The sequence below is a fragment of the Arachis ipaensis genome, chromosome B03 (assembly GCF_000816755.2).
Source record: "Arachis ipaensis cultivar K30076 chromosome B03, Araip1.1, whole genome shotgun sequence".
Classification (NCBI taxonomy): Eukaryota; Viridiplantae; Streptophyta; class Magnoliopsida; order Fabales; family Fabaceae; genus Arachis; species Arachis ipaensis.
In genome coordinates this window covers 35,340,521-35,354,113 of record NC_029787.2, presented here as the reverse complement: position 1 = coordinate 35,354,113, position 13,593 = coordinate 35,340,521, and the positions used below count along the sequence as shown (strand labels likewise).

Genomic DNA, 13,593 nt, shown 5'->3' with positions numbered 1-13,593 from the left:
CCAAATATGGATGTCTAAAAAATTGATTATTTGTTTTTTAATTAGAAAAATATACTTTACTATTTCAGTCATCATAAACTTCAATAATATTACTGAATATGAATGAAAGTATGCATGCAAATTATTATTTAAGTAAATATTGTAATTGTTCTAATTGTTCAAATATATTTTAAAAATAAAAAAGGAGACAAAATATTTTTCCTTCATTTTTTTAATTTTTTTCTATTTTACAACAAACAATAAAATATGGATGTCTAAAAAATTGATTATTTGTTTTTTAATTAGAAAAATATACTTTACTATTTCAGTCATCATAAACTTCAATAATATTACTGAATATGAATGAAAGTATGCATGCAAATTATTATTTAAGTAAATATGATTAAGCCTGTAATTGTTCAAATATATTTTAAAAATAAAAAAGGAGACAAAATATTTTTCCTTCATTTTTTTAATTTTTTTCTATTTTACACGAGCTAAAACAAACAATAACTACTTCCCCCTCCCCAAAAATTGTGAAGAGATGACAAACTATCGGAAAATGACGAAAAACTTATGGTTTCTCCATGAGAATAAGTAAATAGTGGATGAATTAATCGGTGAAGTCAGAAAAATATCAAAGCATTGCCAAAAGAAAAGGAAAAAAAAATGACACAAAAAAATATGAAAAGTACGGTGATTTCACCGAAGAAAATCAACTTATCCTCCTCAAGGAGGATACCATGGTTCTGATACCATGTTAGAAAGGGAAGCAAAAGCAATAGGAAAAAAGTTTGTGAGTATTCAAGTTATGTAGAATGATACAATATAAAAGGGTATTTATAAGTGATAAGAAAATCGAAATAATAAAGACGTAATATCATATAATAAATATTTAGATATATTGAATAATGCTAATTGATCTAATTGATTCTAATTATACTCGAACAATTATATTCAATTAATTGATATACATAATATTACATTGTGTGATACTTAAATATCTAATCAACTCAATTAGTTGATATAATTAATCCATCATAATAAATTGTATTCAATAAGTTAAAAAAAAATAAATCAAGAAACACTCTCAGAAACATGCCATGTCAACTTTATCATTAGATGTAAAAGCTCGATTTTTATATAATAGAATAAATTTCTAGCTGCAAACAGAAAAACGGAGAAAATAATATACATGGTACATGACATGTTTTATTTTGTATTGATACATATTCAATACTAAATTGCTGATATGATAGCTCCAGACCGAATTAGATAACAAACTTCATAGTCTATACCACCTGGCCAAAAGTAGCCGAGGCTCCTGTTTGGGTGGCACCTAGTGCCTACTATGGAATATGGATAAGGGCGCATCTTGCTTCCATCGAATCAAGATCCTCTAAAGGGAAAACGTTAATAAAGTGGTAAATTAAGAAACTAATCATTTCTAAATTAAAATAATGAGACACAATTCATGAAAGGATGAATAACCCATCACTTTACCAACTTTCTCATTTAAGAGAATTCAAATTCCTTCCATCCATGTTCTCTATAATAAGTCTCGTGTGAAAAAGGTTAAAGAGGCAATAACCCAATAACGTTTCTCAATTAACTATTGTCCATGAACTTGGACCATTAATAACCATGCATCAAATGAACAAAATAGTCAAACCTCTGCTCGACAAACAAAAATGGTATACTCAACAGTTTCATCTTTCATGTTTGAGATTCCGTGCATCAAAGAAACAGATAGATGTACACTCATAACCAAAAGAAGAAAAAAAGATGTACACTCCGGAATCAAATAGTTTGCCAATGCGTTGACGATTGTCCTAATGCTGGAGATAACAGGAACTGATTCTCTCGGACACAACAAATGAATCGCCTAACCAATCGGGATCAACTCCTGACGAGAGATTTAAGAGAGTTTACAAAGAGAACTGAATCACTTGTACAGCAGAGATATATTTAATACTAAAAAAGTCTACGCGAAAAACCATTACAGTTCATATGGATCCCAAGCTAATACATTCCTCTAATTTTATCACGTCCCACACCACGCCTATCATCTCTTACACGATCCAAGTACATATCTTGGCGATAGCCTTTTGGCGGTGGGGCACCCCTTATTGGAGAACGGCTTCTCTCTCTCACGTCACGGGCCCACGGACCCCGGTGAGGCAAGAGAGGTGCAGAGGGTGGGGGCGATGGCAATCGCCTATCAAAAACTTTTCTTTCACCAGAGAAATCATCTCTTGAAGGGCGTCTCGGACCAAAGTCCAGTGGGGGGGACCTATCAAACCTGTTTCTCCCCCTGTATGAATCTTCAATGTAATCTATCCGCTCTCTGCGCGCATGAGGAGAATCCGGAAATCTTCCTTCATGCCTTAGTGGTGGCAGATACTCTTTAGGAGCATCCCTGGCAAAACCCCGAGGTGGAGATCTATAGCCATTCATTGCCCTTTCCGGAGAACGGGCGATCGAAGGGCCAGGAAGGCGTCTAGGAGGAGCATGAAGTGGTGGAGGACCAGGATAAGCCCTCCGAGGACTTGCACCACTAGCAAAACGAGGCCTATTACAGCTGTTACAGTGGTCCCGCCTTGCAAAGTTAAGATTGCCACATCTGCAACATCATAAAGCCAGATAAATTTTGAGGGAACGTACTCGTGTGAAGAATATAACCAACACGTAACTATCATCTAACTCAAAATACAACATCCGGAACCTCAAGACTAAATACAAGATATATAAGCGCATGTGCAAGAAGCAATTCCCACTCAAGCAGAAAACATAGTTACCTGGGATCCGGACAGAACCAATCTCCCTCCCTAGGACGCACATTTGGATTATTTCTACTGACGTTGTCCCCTCTAAGTAGTCCAGGATTGAAGCCAGGCCTATCAAAGGCTCTACCGACTGGCCTGCCACCTACTCTCCCTCGGCCATAAGGGGGTGATGGGTCTCGATATCTCCCAGCTTCTCTTGCATTACCATATCCACGATTTCGTGACAAATTATCATAATCAGAACCATAGCGATGATCTGCATCGCTACGACGAACTGGAGAGGCAGAACCTGCATGAGTTCTATGTCCTGGGAAAAGAAAGACAGCACAGTCTAAAAATAAGGAACCAACATGAAGTAAAGGACAAAGTAACTATGCAATCTATATTAAAAGCGTAATATTAGTGATCAGCAACAGCCAGACGGTCTTTGACACTTCATAAGGAAAGTTATCACCACGCAGGGATCTTCCTCATTGTTATGTAAGAAGGTGAAGTGCGCATGAGGTTTACATGATAACCCTTCACTGTTGCTTCCCAAACAGCTGATCCTTGTTAGCAGCGAAGTTAACATGTCAAACGAGCCAGCCAGGATTTGGACTAACAAAAGTATCCATGTCCTTGATACAAGCCAACCCATATCTTTTTCTATCTCAAACGGCTACGTTCATTTACCTCATAGACTACTACATAGTTAAATATAAACTATTTAACCTAAGCATTCTATAGTTTGAAGCTACGCAACTTAATGCAATCTCCTCTATAAAGTAAAAACCAAGTTACAAACCCAGCTTCAAATGAAGTTATTTTCTAATTCCTAGAAAACGCAGGCCCGTGAAGGAAACCAATAATTAGATTTCACCCTTCACAATGTAATCTCACATCCACAAGCAGAATACCAAAATGTACACCATAAAGAAATATGCACCAGTGAACACCAACAAAGCACAAATAATCCCAACAGTTTAATCCATTGTGCCAGAGGTCAGATTTAGGCAACAAAGTTCAGAAATTTGCAGAAAACCATACCAAAGAATGATCCAGGCAGAAAACCCCACCAAGCCAATTAGCAAGTGACACAATGACCATAAGCAATCCACCCCCCGTTTTTTGCTATAAACTATAACCCAAGTAACTCCAAAACAACAGTAGAATGAAATTGAATAGAGAAGTATGTTGCCACCGTGTTAGAAGACATGCATCCATTTTCACCATATCATTGCCCCAAGCCAGCGTATTCTCAATAGGAAAAATCTTAAGGATTAAGCAGAAGATAGAAAAATCCCATTACAATTGAAACGCCCAAATTTGCATGATGATGAATTATTACTCTGAAAAGAAGCCTTTGAAGTAGTAAACAAATATCTGTCTGTACCATCCCTATATAATCAACCAAATGAGGAAAAAAACCCCCCCTAAAAGCAAAATGATAACCACTGGCCACAATCATCGCAAGGGTATTAATATGTAACTGGAATTGCAATTACCATGGGCCCAAAAACAGAACCATGTAACCAGTGACGGTATGAAGTTTATCATTGGTGAACATGTTGTCATGAGGTCAGGAAGGCTTCCACAGAAATAACAGTGCACTCACTCACGGAGAAATCCTTATCAAGGAGCCAAGACCCATCAAAAGACTGGTTACAACTAAAGATGATATCACTAAAACAATTAATAAGAGGTCAGTTTCAGCCCTCTACATGAGTGTCCTGTCACCAAAATTATGTCTCTGTCCTAGATCAAATCTCAGATTCCATTAAACCCCCACAGATAACCCAAACCAAACATATAACCATGGCTCTGCAAAATAAGAACACATGAGACGGATTCTTTGCTGCAAAAAACCCACATGTTCAGCAGAATAGACTCATCCATCATCCAAAAATCTTATAAACCCTTGAATTAAAAAAAATATCAGATCATGATCCAAGGCTTAATTCATAGCATCGTGCCTTCCTCAAGGCCCAAGTTCTTGCAAGCACAACAGAGCTGTAACACACAAATGTAAAATTTATTTACTGGCTGACACTTGACACTCCATAATTGTTAGGAGATCCACATGGTTGACAAACATATTGTATAAACATTAACTCTAATAAAACTCATCACAATATATGGTAGTTTCCATATGATGGGACCCTCACACAAATCAAAGAGAATTTCAACTCACTTATTACACGTGAAATCATACTTAAAAAGTTCTGAGTTCCTGGCATGGGAAAGAAATAACCTAATTCTCTTTAGTTATGAGAACTATATAGGCAGTAAATGAATTCACCTGTGTCATATTTCAACATGAATTTATTTTAGGTTATTGACTAATAACATACCTCCGGGATGCAGGCGAGTATATAACAACAATAGGGTAAATTGTTGATGCCGAAATCAAATTAAATTAAATTAAATGCCTATACAGAACAACGAACCCTAATTCATGGTAGCACGAATCCAAATCCATTAGAAAAGGCCTATCGGCAAAATTTCAACAAGAGACAGAAAAAGCGTCAATGCGTACACAAAAAACATGTTAACCGCACGTTCAAACGTAATTTCTCAGAAGATACAAACACATGATATATCGATCTGAATTTGAAAAGAAACGAAAACCTAAGTCGCAATCAAATTGGATAAGCGATGAAAAAACAAGGAGAGAGAGAGAGAGAGAGAGAGAGAGAGAGAGAGAAGACAAAGAAGGAGGATATTTTTTAAAATTAAAAAATACTATAATAGATATTAATGTAAGAATTAAATTTAAATATTAATTAATATATGAGAATATATTAAATTTTTTAATTTTGATAAACACAAGTTATTATTGAAAAATTTTACCTTAAATGCTTTCATTTTCATCTTTTAAAAACTGTAAGCATAAGCACGTAATTTTTTTGATATACTAAAAATAAAAAATGAGGAGTTTGTGATTTTAAAAACACAAATTGCTCTTAAAAATTTTTTACCAAACCAAGCATTTATGGTTTGATTTAGTAAAACTTTTCGAAATGGTGTTTGTACTTTTTAAAAGTTCAAACTCCACATTTTGTGTTTGGTAAATCAAAAATACCATGTGCTTGTGTTTGCAGCTTTTAAAAGATCAGAATACTTTTGAAATCAGAATTTTTTATTTAAATAAATAAAATAAAAGTAATAATTACCAAAATAAATAATTTAAAAAATATTTACCGATTTAAATTCCTTAGTCTTATCTCGTTTACACTATAAACGAGATGATATTGCGTGTATCTCGTTTACAGTGTAAACGAGATAAGACACATCAGCTGAACCACGTCTATCTCGTCTAGACTGTAAACGAGATAAGGTTGTACTGCGCCTATAAGTATAAGTCGTTTATAGCGTGTCTCTGGGATCCATTTTGACTTAGTCAACCTCTTTCTTCCCTCTTTTTACCCTTTTCTACCATATTTGAGGCTAATACGGTGATGGCACGCCAGGCAGGGAATGACGGGGACATCAACAGACTGAACGAGATGTCGCATTACACCGGGGCGGCTGACTTCGAGGTTAGTTGCGTTCTGTTCGGTTAATCTAAGTATGTGGACATTGTTAGGGTAGTCCCATAGTGACAAGCACTGAGTAAAATGCTTTAGAGATTGGATTGTATGATGAATTTAGAACTGTATTTGGTTGTGTAAAATTGGTATGACTTAATTAGGATTTGCTTAGCAACATATGTAATTTAGAGACATGTGTAGACTAGAGACATAGAAGTATGTTATTAAGTAGAAGTAGCTCTATGTTCTTAAGTAGAGTAAAAAAATTTATGATTATCTGTTTATAAGTTAAAAATGTTTTATTTATTCCACAGAGGCCTCGCCTTCTACTGCCCCGACGAGTTAGCCATACCTTTCCTCCACCGGATGCCATCGTCCCATAGCTGGCTGAGGCCGGATTCGGCGACACAGTGCTCCTCAGGGACTTCACTTTTGACAATTCCCTGATTTTGGCACTCGTGGAGCGATGACGTCCAGAAACGCACACATTTCATCTCCCGTGGGGGTGAGGTCACTATCACCCTGCAGGACGTGGCGTACCACCTAGGCATGCGTGTACACGGGAACCCCGTTGGGAGTGCCTTCGTGACTTTGGTAGGTGGTACGGCACAGAGACGTGGGCCATGGTGGAGCAGCTGCTTGGTGCCAGGCCTCCGGTGGCGGCACAGCAGACTGTGCAGAGGAATGAGTCCTTCACGCTGAAGCTGGTGTGGTTGCGTGATCGTGTCCGCCGGATACCCCCGACTGACGTTTATAGTTGCTGGGATTGTCTTCCATATATCTCGTTTACAGTACATTTCACGTATCTCGTTTACAGTGTAAACGAGATACATGCATTTTCATTTCGTTTACAGTGTAAATGAGATATGACTGAAACATGCAAAATGGTAAAAATTTTTTTAAAATTATTTATTTCGGTAAATATAACTTTTATTTTATTTATTTAAATAAAAAATCCTTTTGAAAGCACTTAAGATAGAGTTTTTTAAAGTTGGCTTGTGCTTTTCAAAATTTAAAAGTCTAATATAACCTCATATTTTAACTAATTTTCAAATTTAATGCTTACATTTATGTCTATTATAGTATTTTTTAATTTTAAAAGCTATTTTACCAAACGTAATTGATGTTGCTTGTGTTTATTGAAAGCTATTTTTAATTTGATTTACCAAACATAAATACTACAACTTTTAAAAAGCCATCTTTTAAAAGTTAACTTTTAATAAGATACTTTTGAAAAGTAAAAGTTTTACCAAACTAAGCCTATATTGAAAAAGCGAGATCAGGCATTTATTATTAGGGTCGCGCTAGTGTACAGATCAAAGTTCATACAGATATATATATTTATTTTCACCTTGTTTCACATGTCGACACGTGTTGGCCCCTTGTTGCAGTATGCAGGTGGCGTGAGCTCATGGAAGGTGCGATGGAGCCAGCTTGGTGGGGGTGTAGTCGAACGGGGTTTTGAACATCCCGCGTTACATTGGAGGGAGGCTCACGACATGGGCCTAGTTTGGGGGGAAAAAAAGGGATGGCAAGCATGCACTTGGGTCTTCGCTTTGACAATGTCATAACATTGAAGGAATCCTTAGGTGCAGTGAGGAGGACCGCCATTGCTAGTGTTATTGCTGCTGCTCTTATCGGTGGCGCGCGGGATCAGCCAGTGGTCGAAGTGGTCCGAGGCGGTGAAGGTGCTGGCCCACTGCGCCAAGCCCTAGTTTCGTCGTGGTAGGTATGGAGTAGGAGACCAGCGATTCGTCATCCTAGTAAGTAAGGAGCTGCCTGGCCCCTTTCCTCATCCATCCTCCATACTTGTAATTTAATAATGGGCACATGTATAGGATTACCTAGAACGTGAATGGTGTCTTGTTATTTGTTCTGTGATTGTATATGTGAGAAAATATACTGGATAAAAAATTAGTTAGGATAAGTAATATTTTGATGTTGGGGTAATTAATTTTGGAATCCAATTGTAAAATTAATTAATATTTTGGAAATAAAATATGTTCGAGGAGGCAAAGAAAACAAGGAACAAGTACTGTAATTAGGAGATGAACAACTATATAGAATTAAGTTTAGTCTTATGCATGATGATTCTTGGTTTTGAAAATGGCTATTACTCTGGGAACTGACTGGATGGTAGGGAGGATAAGGAAGCTTAGATTTTTTGTCTCATTAGGGACATGCCATGAATGAGATTTACAATGAAACTTGTATAGGAGGTATAGTAAGACGTTGAAATGTGAGCGATATTGTAATACATGTTATTGGTTAAAGTCTTTTAATTCCTGTGATTATTAGGTGGAGATGGTGTTTTACCCTTTCGTTGATAGTTGTGCTGAGAACCCTTTTGTGCCGAAGATAGGGTTTAGATTGTTAGTCTTTCTTTTGAAGTTAGTTAAGAAAAGTTACAATTGATGAGCTTTGGTTAGGGTGGTAACACCTCGATAAACCATGCTTTGCATTGAACCCAGAAACAGCTGAATTAAGTTTGAGAAAGAGAGTTGATGGTAGCTAATTTGTTGATGGTTTAGTTATGCCCTTCATTTTTTTTTCTGTTCTTGTGAATGTGTCGATGGATTCACCAGTTATTAACGTTGTATTTAATTATAATGAGTTGCTGTTCATCAATTTGAAATAGTCCTTGCTGAATTCTATCTCAAAGTAGATTCAATGCAGTGGTTGTATGCCTTATTTATGAAAGTGAATATTCCTTCCATTGTATATTTGTGGTACAAGTTTTTAGTGTATATCTGCTACGAATATGAGTTGCATTTCTTTGGTTTGTATGGATTCAGGGCAGAACGTTGCACATCGCTGGTCAAGACTCCGATGGGGGCAGTTCGGATGATTATTCCGGACATTATCGTGGTACTGACGACGAATACGATGATGAGGAGGACTTTGAGCCCTGAGGTGGTCCCGAAGCAAGGGAAAAAGGTGTTGGTGATGGTGTTAATTATGTCTAGTGGTGCGAATGACGAGGTAGGTGGTGCGCCAAGCCGACAAGTCTTTGCGGATGACTTCCTGGGTAGAGAGTTTGCAACGGAGGAGGATGCTTATGCTGCATACAAGGAGTTTGCCAGATTCAGGGGTTTTGGAGTTCGGAAGGGAGATGTAGCTCGGGTTAATGGGGTTTTGGTCAGAAGAGACTTTTTTCGCCATCGACAAGGGACAAGACATCCTAAGCACTATGACCGTCCTGAGCGAGTAAGGGAGGAGAGGCTCGAGAGCCAGACGAATTGTAAGGCAAAGCTGAAGATTTACTACGATGTGCAACATAGCGTTTGGAAGGTTAGAACCATCATGGACGAACACAACCACGAGCTTGCTCCGGTGATGTTCACGCATCTCCTTCCCAGTCACTGGAAGATGAGTGACGGGGACAAGGCACATGTGGATAGTTTCAAGCAGTTTGGGATCGCAACAGCTAAAAATAATGGCTTAGATGGCTGGGCAGTCTGGTGGGTATGGCATGCTTCGATTTATGAAACAGGATTTGTATAACTATGTGCATGGGTAAAGGGTTGTGTAAATATGTGATGGTGATGCAGCAGCAACTATCAGTTACTTTGAGGGCAAGGTGAATGCGGATATGATGACGGTTGCACGCTACACATGGACCAAAGATAATCGTTTGGGAATCCTATTTTGGGTGGATGATGAGATGATGTCGGATTATCAGGTCTTTGGTGATGTCTTGGCATTCGATTCCACGTATCATGCTAACAAGTACAGGAAGCTGCTGGTGGTTTTCTCTGGTTCAAATCACCACAAACAGACATGCATATTCGGGTTCGCGCTACTGGAGGATGAAGAGGTTCGAACTTACCAGTGGATGTTGTTGAACCTGCTGAATGTTATGGGATAGAAGAAGCCCTGTGTAGTGGTGACGGATGTGGACAAGGCGATGTGTGCTGCAATTGCAGAGGTGATGCCGACCGTGACACATAGACTGTGTGGGTGGCACCTGGAGAAGAAATACGTCCAAAGGGTTAAGGACACAGAATTTTGCAAGGTTTTTAAGAAAGCTCTGTATGAAAATTTTGAAATCGACGACTTTGAAGAGTATTAGAAGACATCGGTTGAGTCGCTTGGCCTACTTGATAATAGTTGGGTTCAAAGCACATACGAAACCAGAGAAAGCTGGGCAACGACTTTGACCGGTGCTAACCGGCTTTGACCGGTTCTATTTCTTAAGCTGTTCCAATACTGGACTGGACTAGTTGGGAGTCCGGTCCACCAGTTTTTGCAGTCGAATAGGCCGGTCCAGACCGATTCTTACAACTATGCCGATTCATTTAACCTATCTTGCCTTCCAGCAAAAGCCAAATCGTCTCTTTTCTCCCGGCTCTCCTTCTCTTCGGTCACGTCATTCAACAACGAAGAAAGAAGGAAACAGAAGGTGCAAAAGCTATGGTGGGTTGCAGAACAAAAGGCGTGTTCCCGTATCCATGCAAGAAGAAAGGGCTAATACCAAGAGGCTAGTCACACTACGGTCAGAGCACATCAAAAACTATTTTCCCTCATTTGTGCTGCACCAAGGATCTAAGAAGAAATCTACCAAGTCTCAAGCACAAATCAAGCAACGATGGAGAAATCATAGTCAAATCCGGACAGTAGAAAATCCATGGTCCAAATCCAAACTTCAGACCAAAGCAAAACTCTACGGGCTAGATTGACGAAACTTGAAGAAAAAGGATGAGAGAGAATGGGTAAGAAGCATGCAACAGATTCGGATCTCTCTCTTCCCACCGACGAAGCCATTGCAACTCTGATGCAGGAGAAGAAGACAGTATGAGTTTTGAACTTGCTTCAACTTTGGAAGCTCCACTCTTCTATAATAAGGGTGAACGGCCAACGGTTGAAGGCAAGAGAGTAAGAACAAAACACAGAATTCAGTTCTCATCGTTGCCTCACCTGTTTGAGTTCTTCTCCTTGATGGTTCTCATTTAGTATTTCTTTTTCTCATTTTGGTCTGTCTGAGTCTCATTGAAAAAGGCAAACATGGTGAGGTTTGTGAGAAACTGCCAATGAGAGGTAAAGGGCAGTAAGTTACACTTGGAGAAAAAGGCATAAGATGTTTCAGATTTTGTTTGTACATCTTTTTCTTCATGATCCTGTGGGGATTCCCTTGCAAGTTGGGTTAACACTTGGCTGTTGAAAGCTACGACGAGTCCTAGTCAAATTCAGCGAAAAAGTTAGTCAAATTCCATGAAGATTGCATTTAGTAGCTGAACCAGGATATATTTAGGTGTTACTTATACTGCTCTACTCCATTTCTATTTCTATCGCTCAGGAGAAAAATAGAAAGTGTCTCTCAACACAACACGAGACAAAAGTAAAAAATATCTCCTAACTTCCTTTGACAAGGCAACAAGTAAGATTTAGAAGAAAGGGAGGCTAACATACAGCCCTCGCTTCTTGATGGGATATTTTGGAGGAAAAATAAATCTCTCCCAAAACACACACATGAGATATTCATTCTTTCATAATATGCAACAAATATAGCATAAAACCTCATGAAATGGCATGAATTCATATATGGTTGGTTCAATCAAGAGAAACATGAAAATCTACTCAATTAGCTTGCTTGTAGCTCAAGAAAGTGCATAATTCTGATGAAAACAAAAGAAAAAGACTAGCTAAAATAGGCTAGGATGACTTGTCATCACAACACCAAACTTAAAGCTTGCTTGTCCCCAAGCATGAAAAGATTTATTGAGAAGAAAGAATGAAATGGAAGAGGATGTTCATGCTAGCAGAGTATTATTGATATTTCATGGTGTTTTGTGTGGATATGCAAATACTCACTTCTTATTGACTCCTAGGCCTAGAAAGTCTCCTTCAAGCTTCACAATTGAACCGGTTTTGAGGTTAGCAAAAGTTGGACCAAAAGTTTGAGCCAAAGTTAGGGGTCTAACTTTGGCTCCAACTTTTCATAGCAGCCAGCACAATTTGCTGGTATGAACGTTGGTGCCAACGTTAGGGGTCTAACTTTGACCCTGACGTTGGCCTTGCCTTGTGTGCTAGTGGCGCCAACGTTAGCCACCAAGTTAGGGGGCTAACGTTGGCGCAAACTTTTGCTCCTTCCTCATTGAATTTTCATGTGCCAACGTTAGCCTCCAAGTTAGGGGGCTAACGTTGGCGCAAACTTTTGGTGCCCAGGGGATAAATTCATGTGCCAACGTTAGCCTCATTGGTGCCCAGGGGAGAAATTTTCAAGTTCCAACGTTAGCCTCCAAGTTAGGGGGCTAACGTTGGAGCTAACTTTTCAACCAAAAGTTTGTGCAAAAGTTTGATGCTAACTTTAGGTCCAGCTTCTTGCTTCCTGGTTCAATTTCACTTATTCCATTGTCCTCTCTTCACTCCTAGCCATTCCTTCTTGCTTCAACCTTTCTCCAAGCTTTCTTCACCTATCATTAATCAACTAAACTCATCAAAGCTATGCTCAAAACCATGAGATATTCATTCTTTCATAATATGCAACAAATATAGCATAAAACCTCATGAAATGACATGAATTCATATATGGTTGGTTCAATCAAGAGAAACATGAAAATCTACTCAATTAGCTTGCTTGTAGCTCAAGAAAGTGCATAATTCTAATGAAAACAAAAGAAAAAGACTAGCTAAAATAGGCTAGGATGACTTGTCATCACATCTCTTAAGCACTGATAGCCATCAAAGTTTAATTTTAATACACTGATAGTGTAAAATATTTTGTATAGTCGTTCAATTGCATTCTTACATTTACATGACTATTCATACTATTAATAAAAAATATAACTTAAAGCATCTTCAATTATTATCTTTATCCTCTTGTAGATCAATAACATCATATAAATTTGTAAAAAAATGGCTCTAACAAAAAAAGCCTGTTCTGCCAGGGAACCCGCCACGCCCAGCCAAAGTCTGTCAAAACCCACGGATTAGTCGGGTCAGGCAGAATTTTTAAGTTTGGTGGTGTTAGATTTCAACTCAGACCGTCTTTTTTTGGCGGATTACGCAGGCCAGCTCAACGAATTTCGGCCCATTTGCCACCGCTAACCACAAAATTTACAATTACATACTTATGTATTATCATATGAAATATATTTATTGTCTTAAAATATTTTAATTTGCAAACACAAACCTCAAATCTGATTCAATTTAGTAATAAACCTAAGGACTATAATAAATGTTATTTTTTTCAACCAAAATATTTGTTTTAATACAATGATTAATATTTTGTCTTCTTTTATGGAATATAGGACTTTTACTCTAAATTTAATTATGACTATTCATTTATCTTTTAAATATTTTTAATTATTTTATAGTTT

General features: G+C 38.0%; 1 protein-coding gene across 1 annotated transcript; it reads right to left on the bottom strand.

Moving 5' to 3' along the window:
- Positions 1,655-3,402, bottom strand: LOC107632941 (transcription initiation factor TFIID subunit 15). The gene is made up of 3 exons (XM_016336585.1): positions 3,220-3,402; positions 2,778-3,136; positions 1,655-2,602 (listed from the first exon to the last, which is right to left on the bottom strand). Exons 1-3 carry the CDS (start codon positions 3,400-3,402, stop codon positions 2,002-2,004), a joined length of 1,143 nt encoding a protein of 380 aa, XP_016192071.1. The 3' UTR covers positions 1,655-2,001.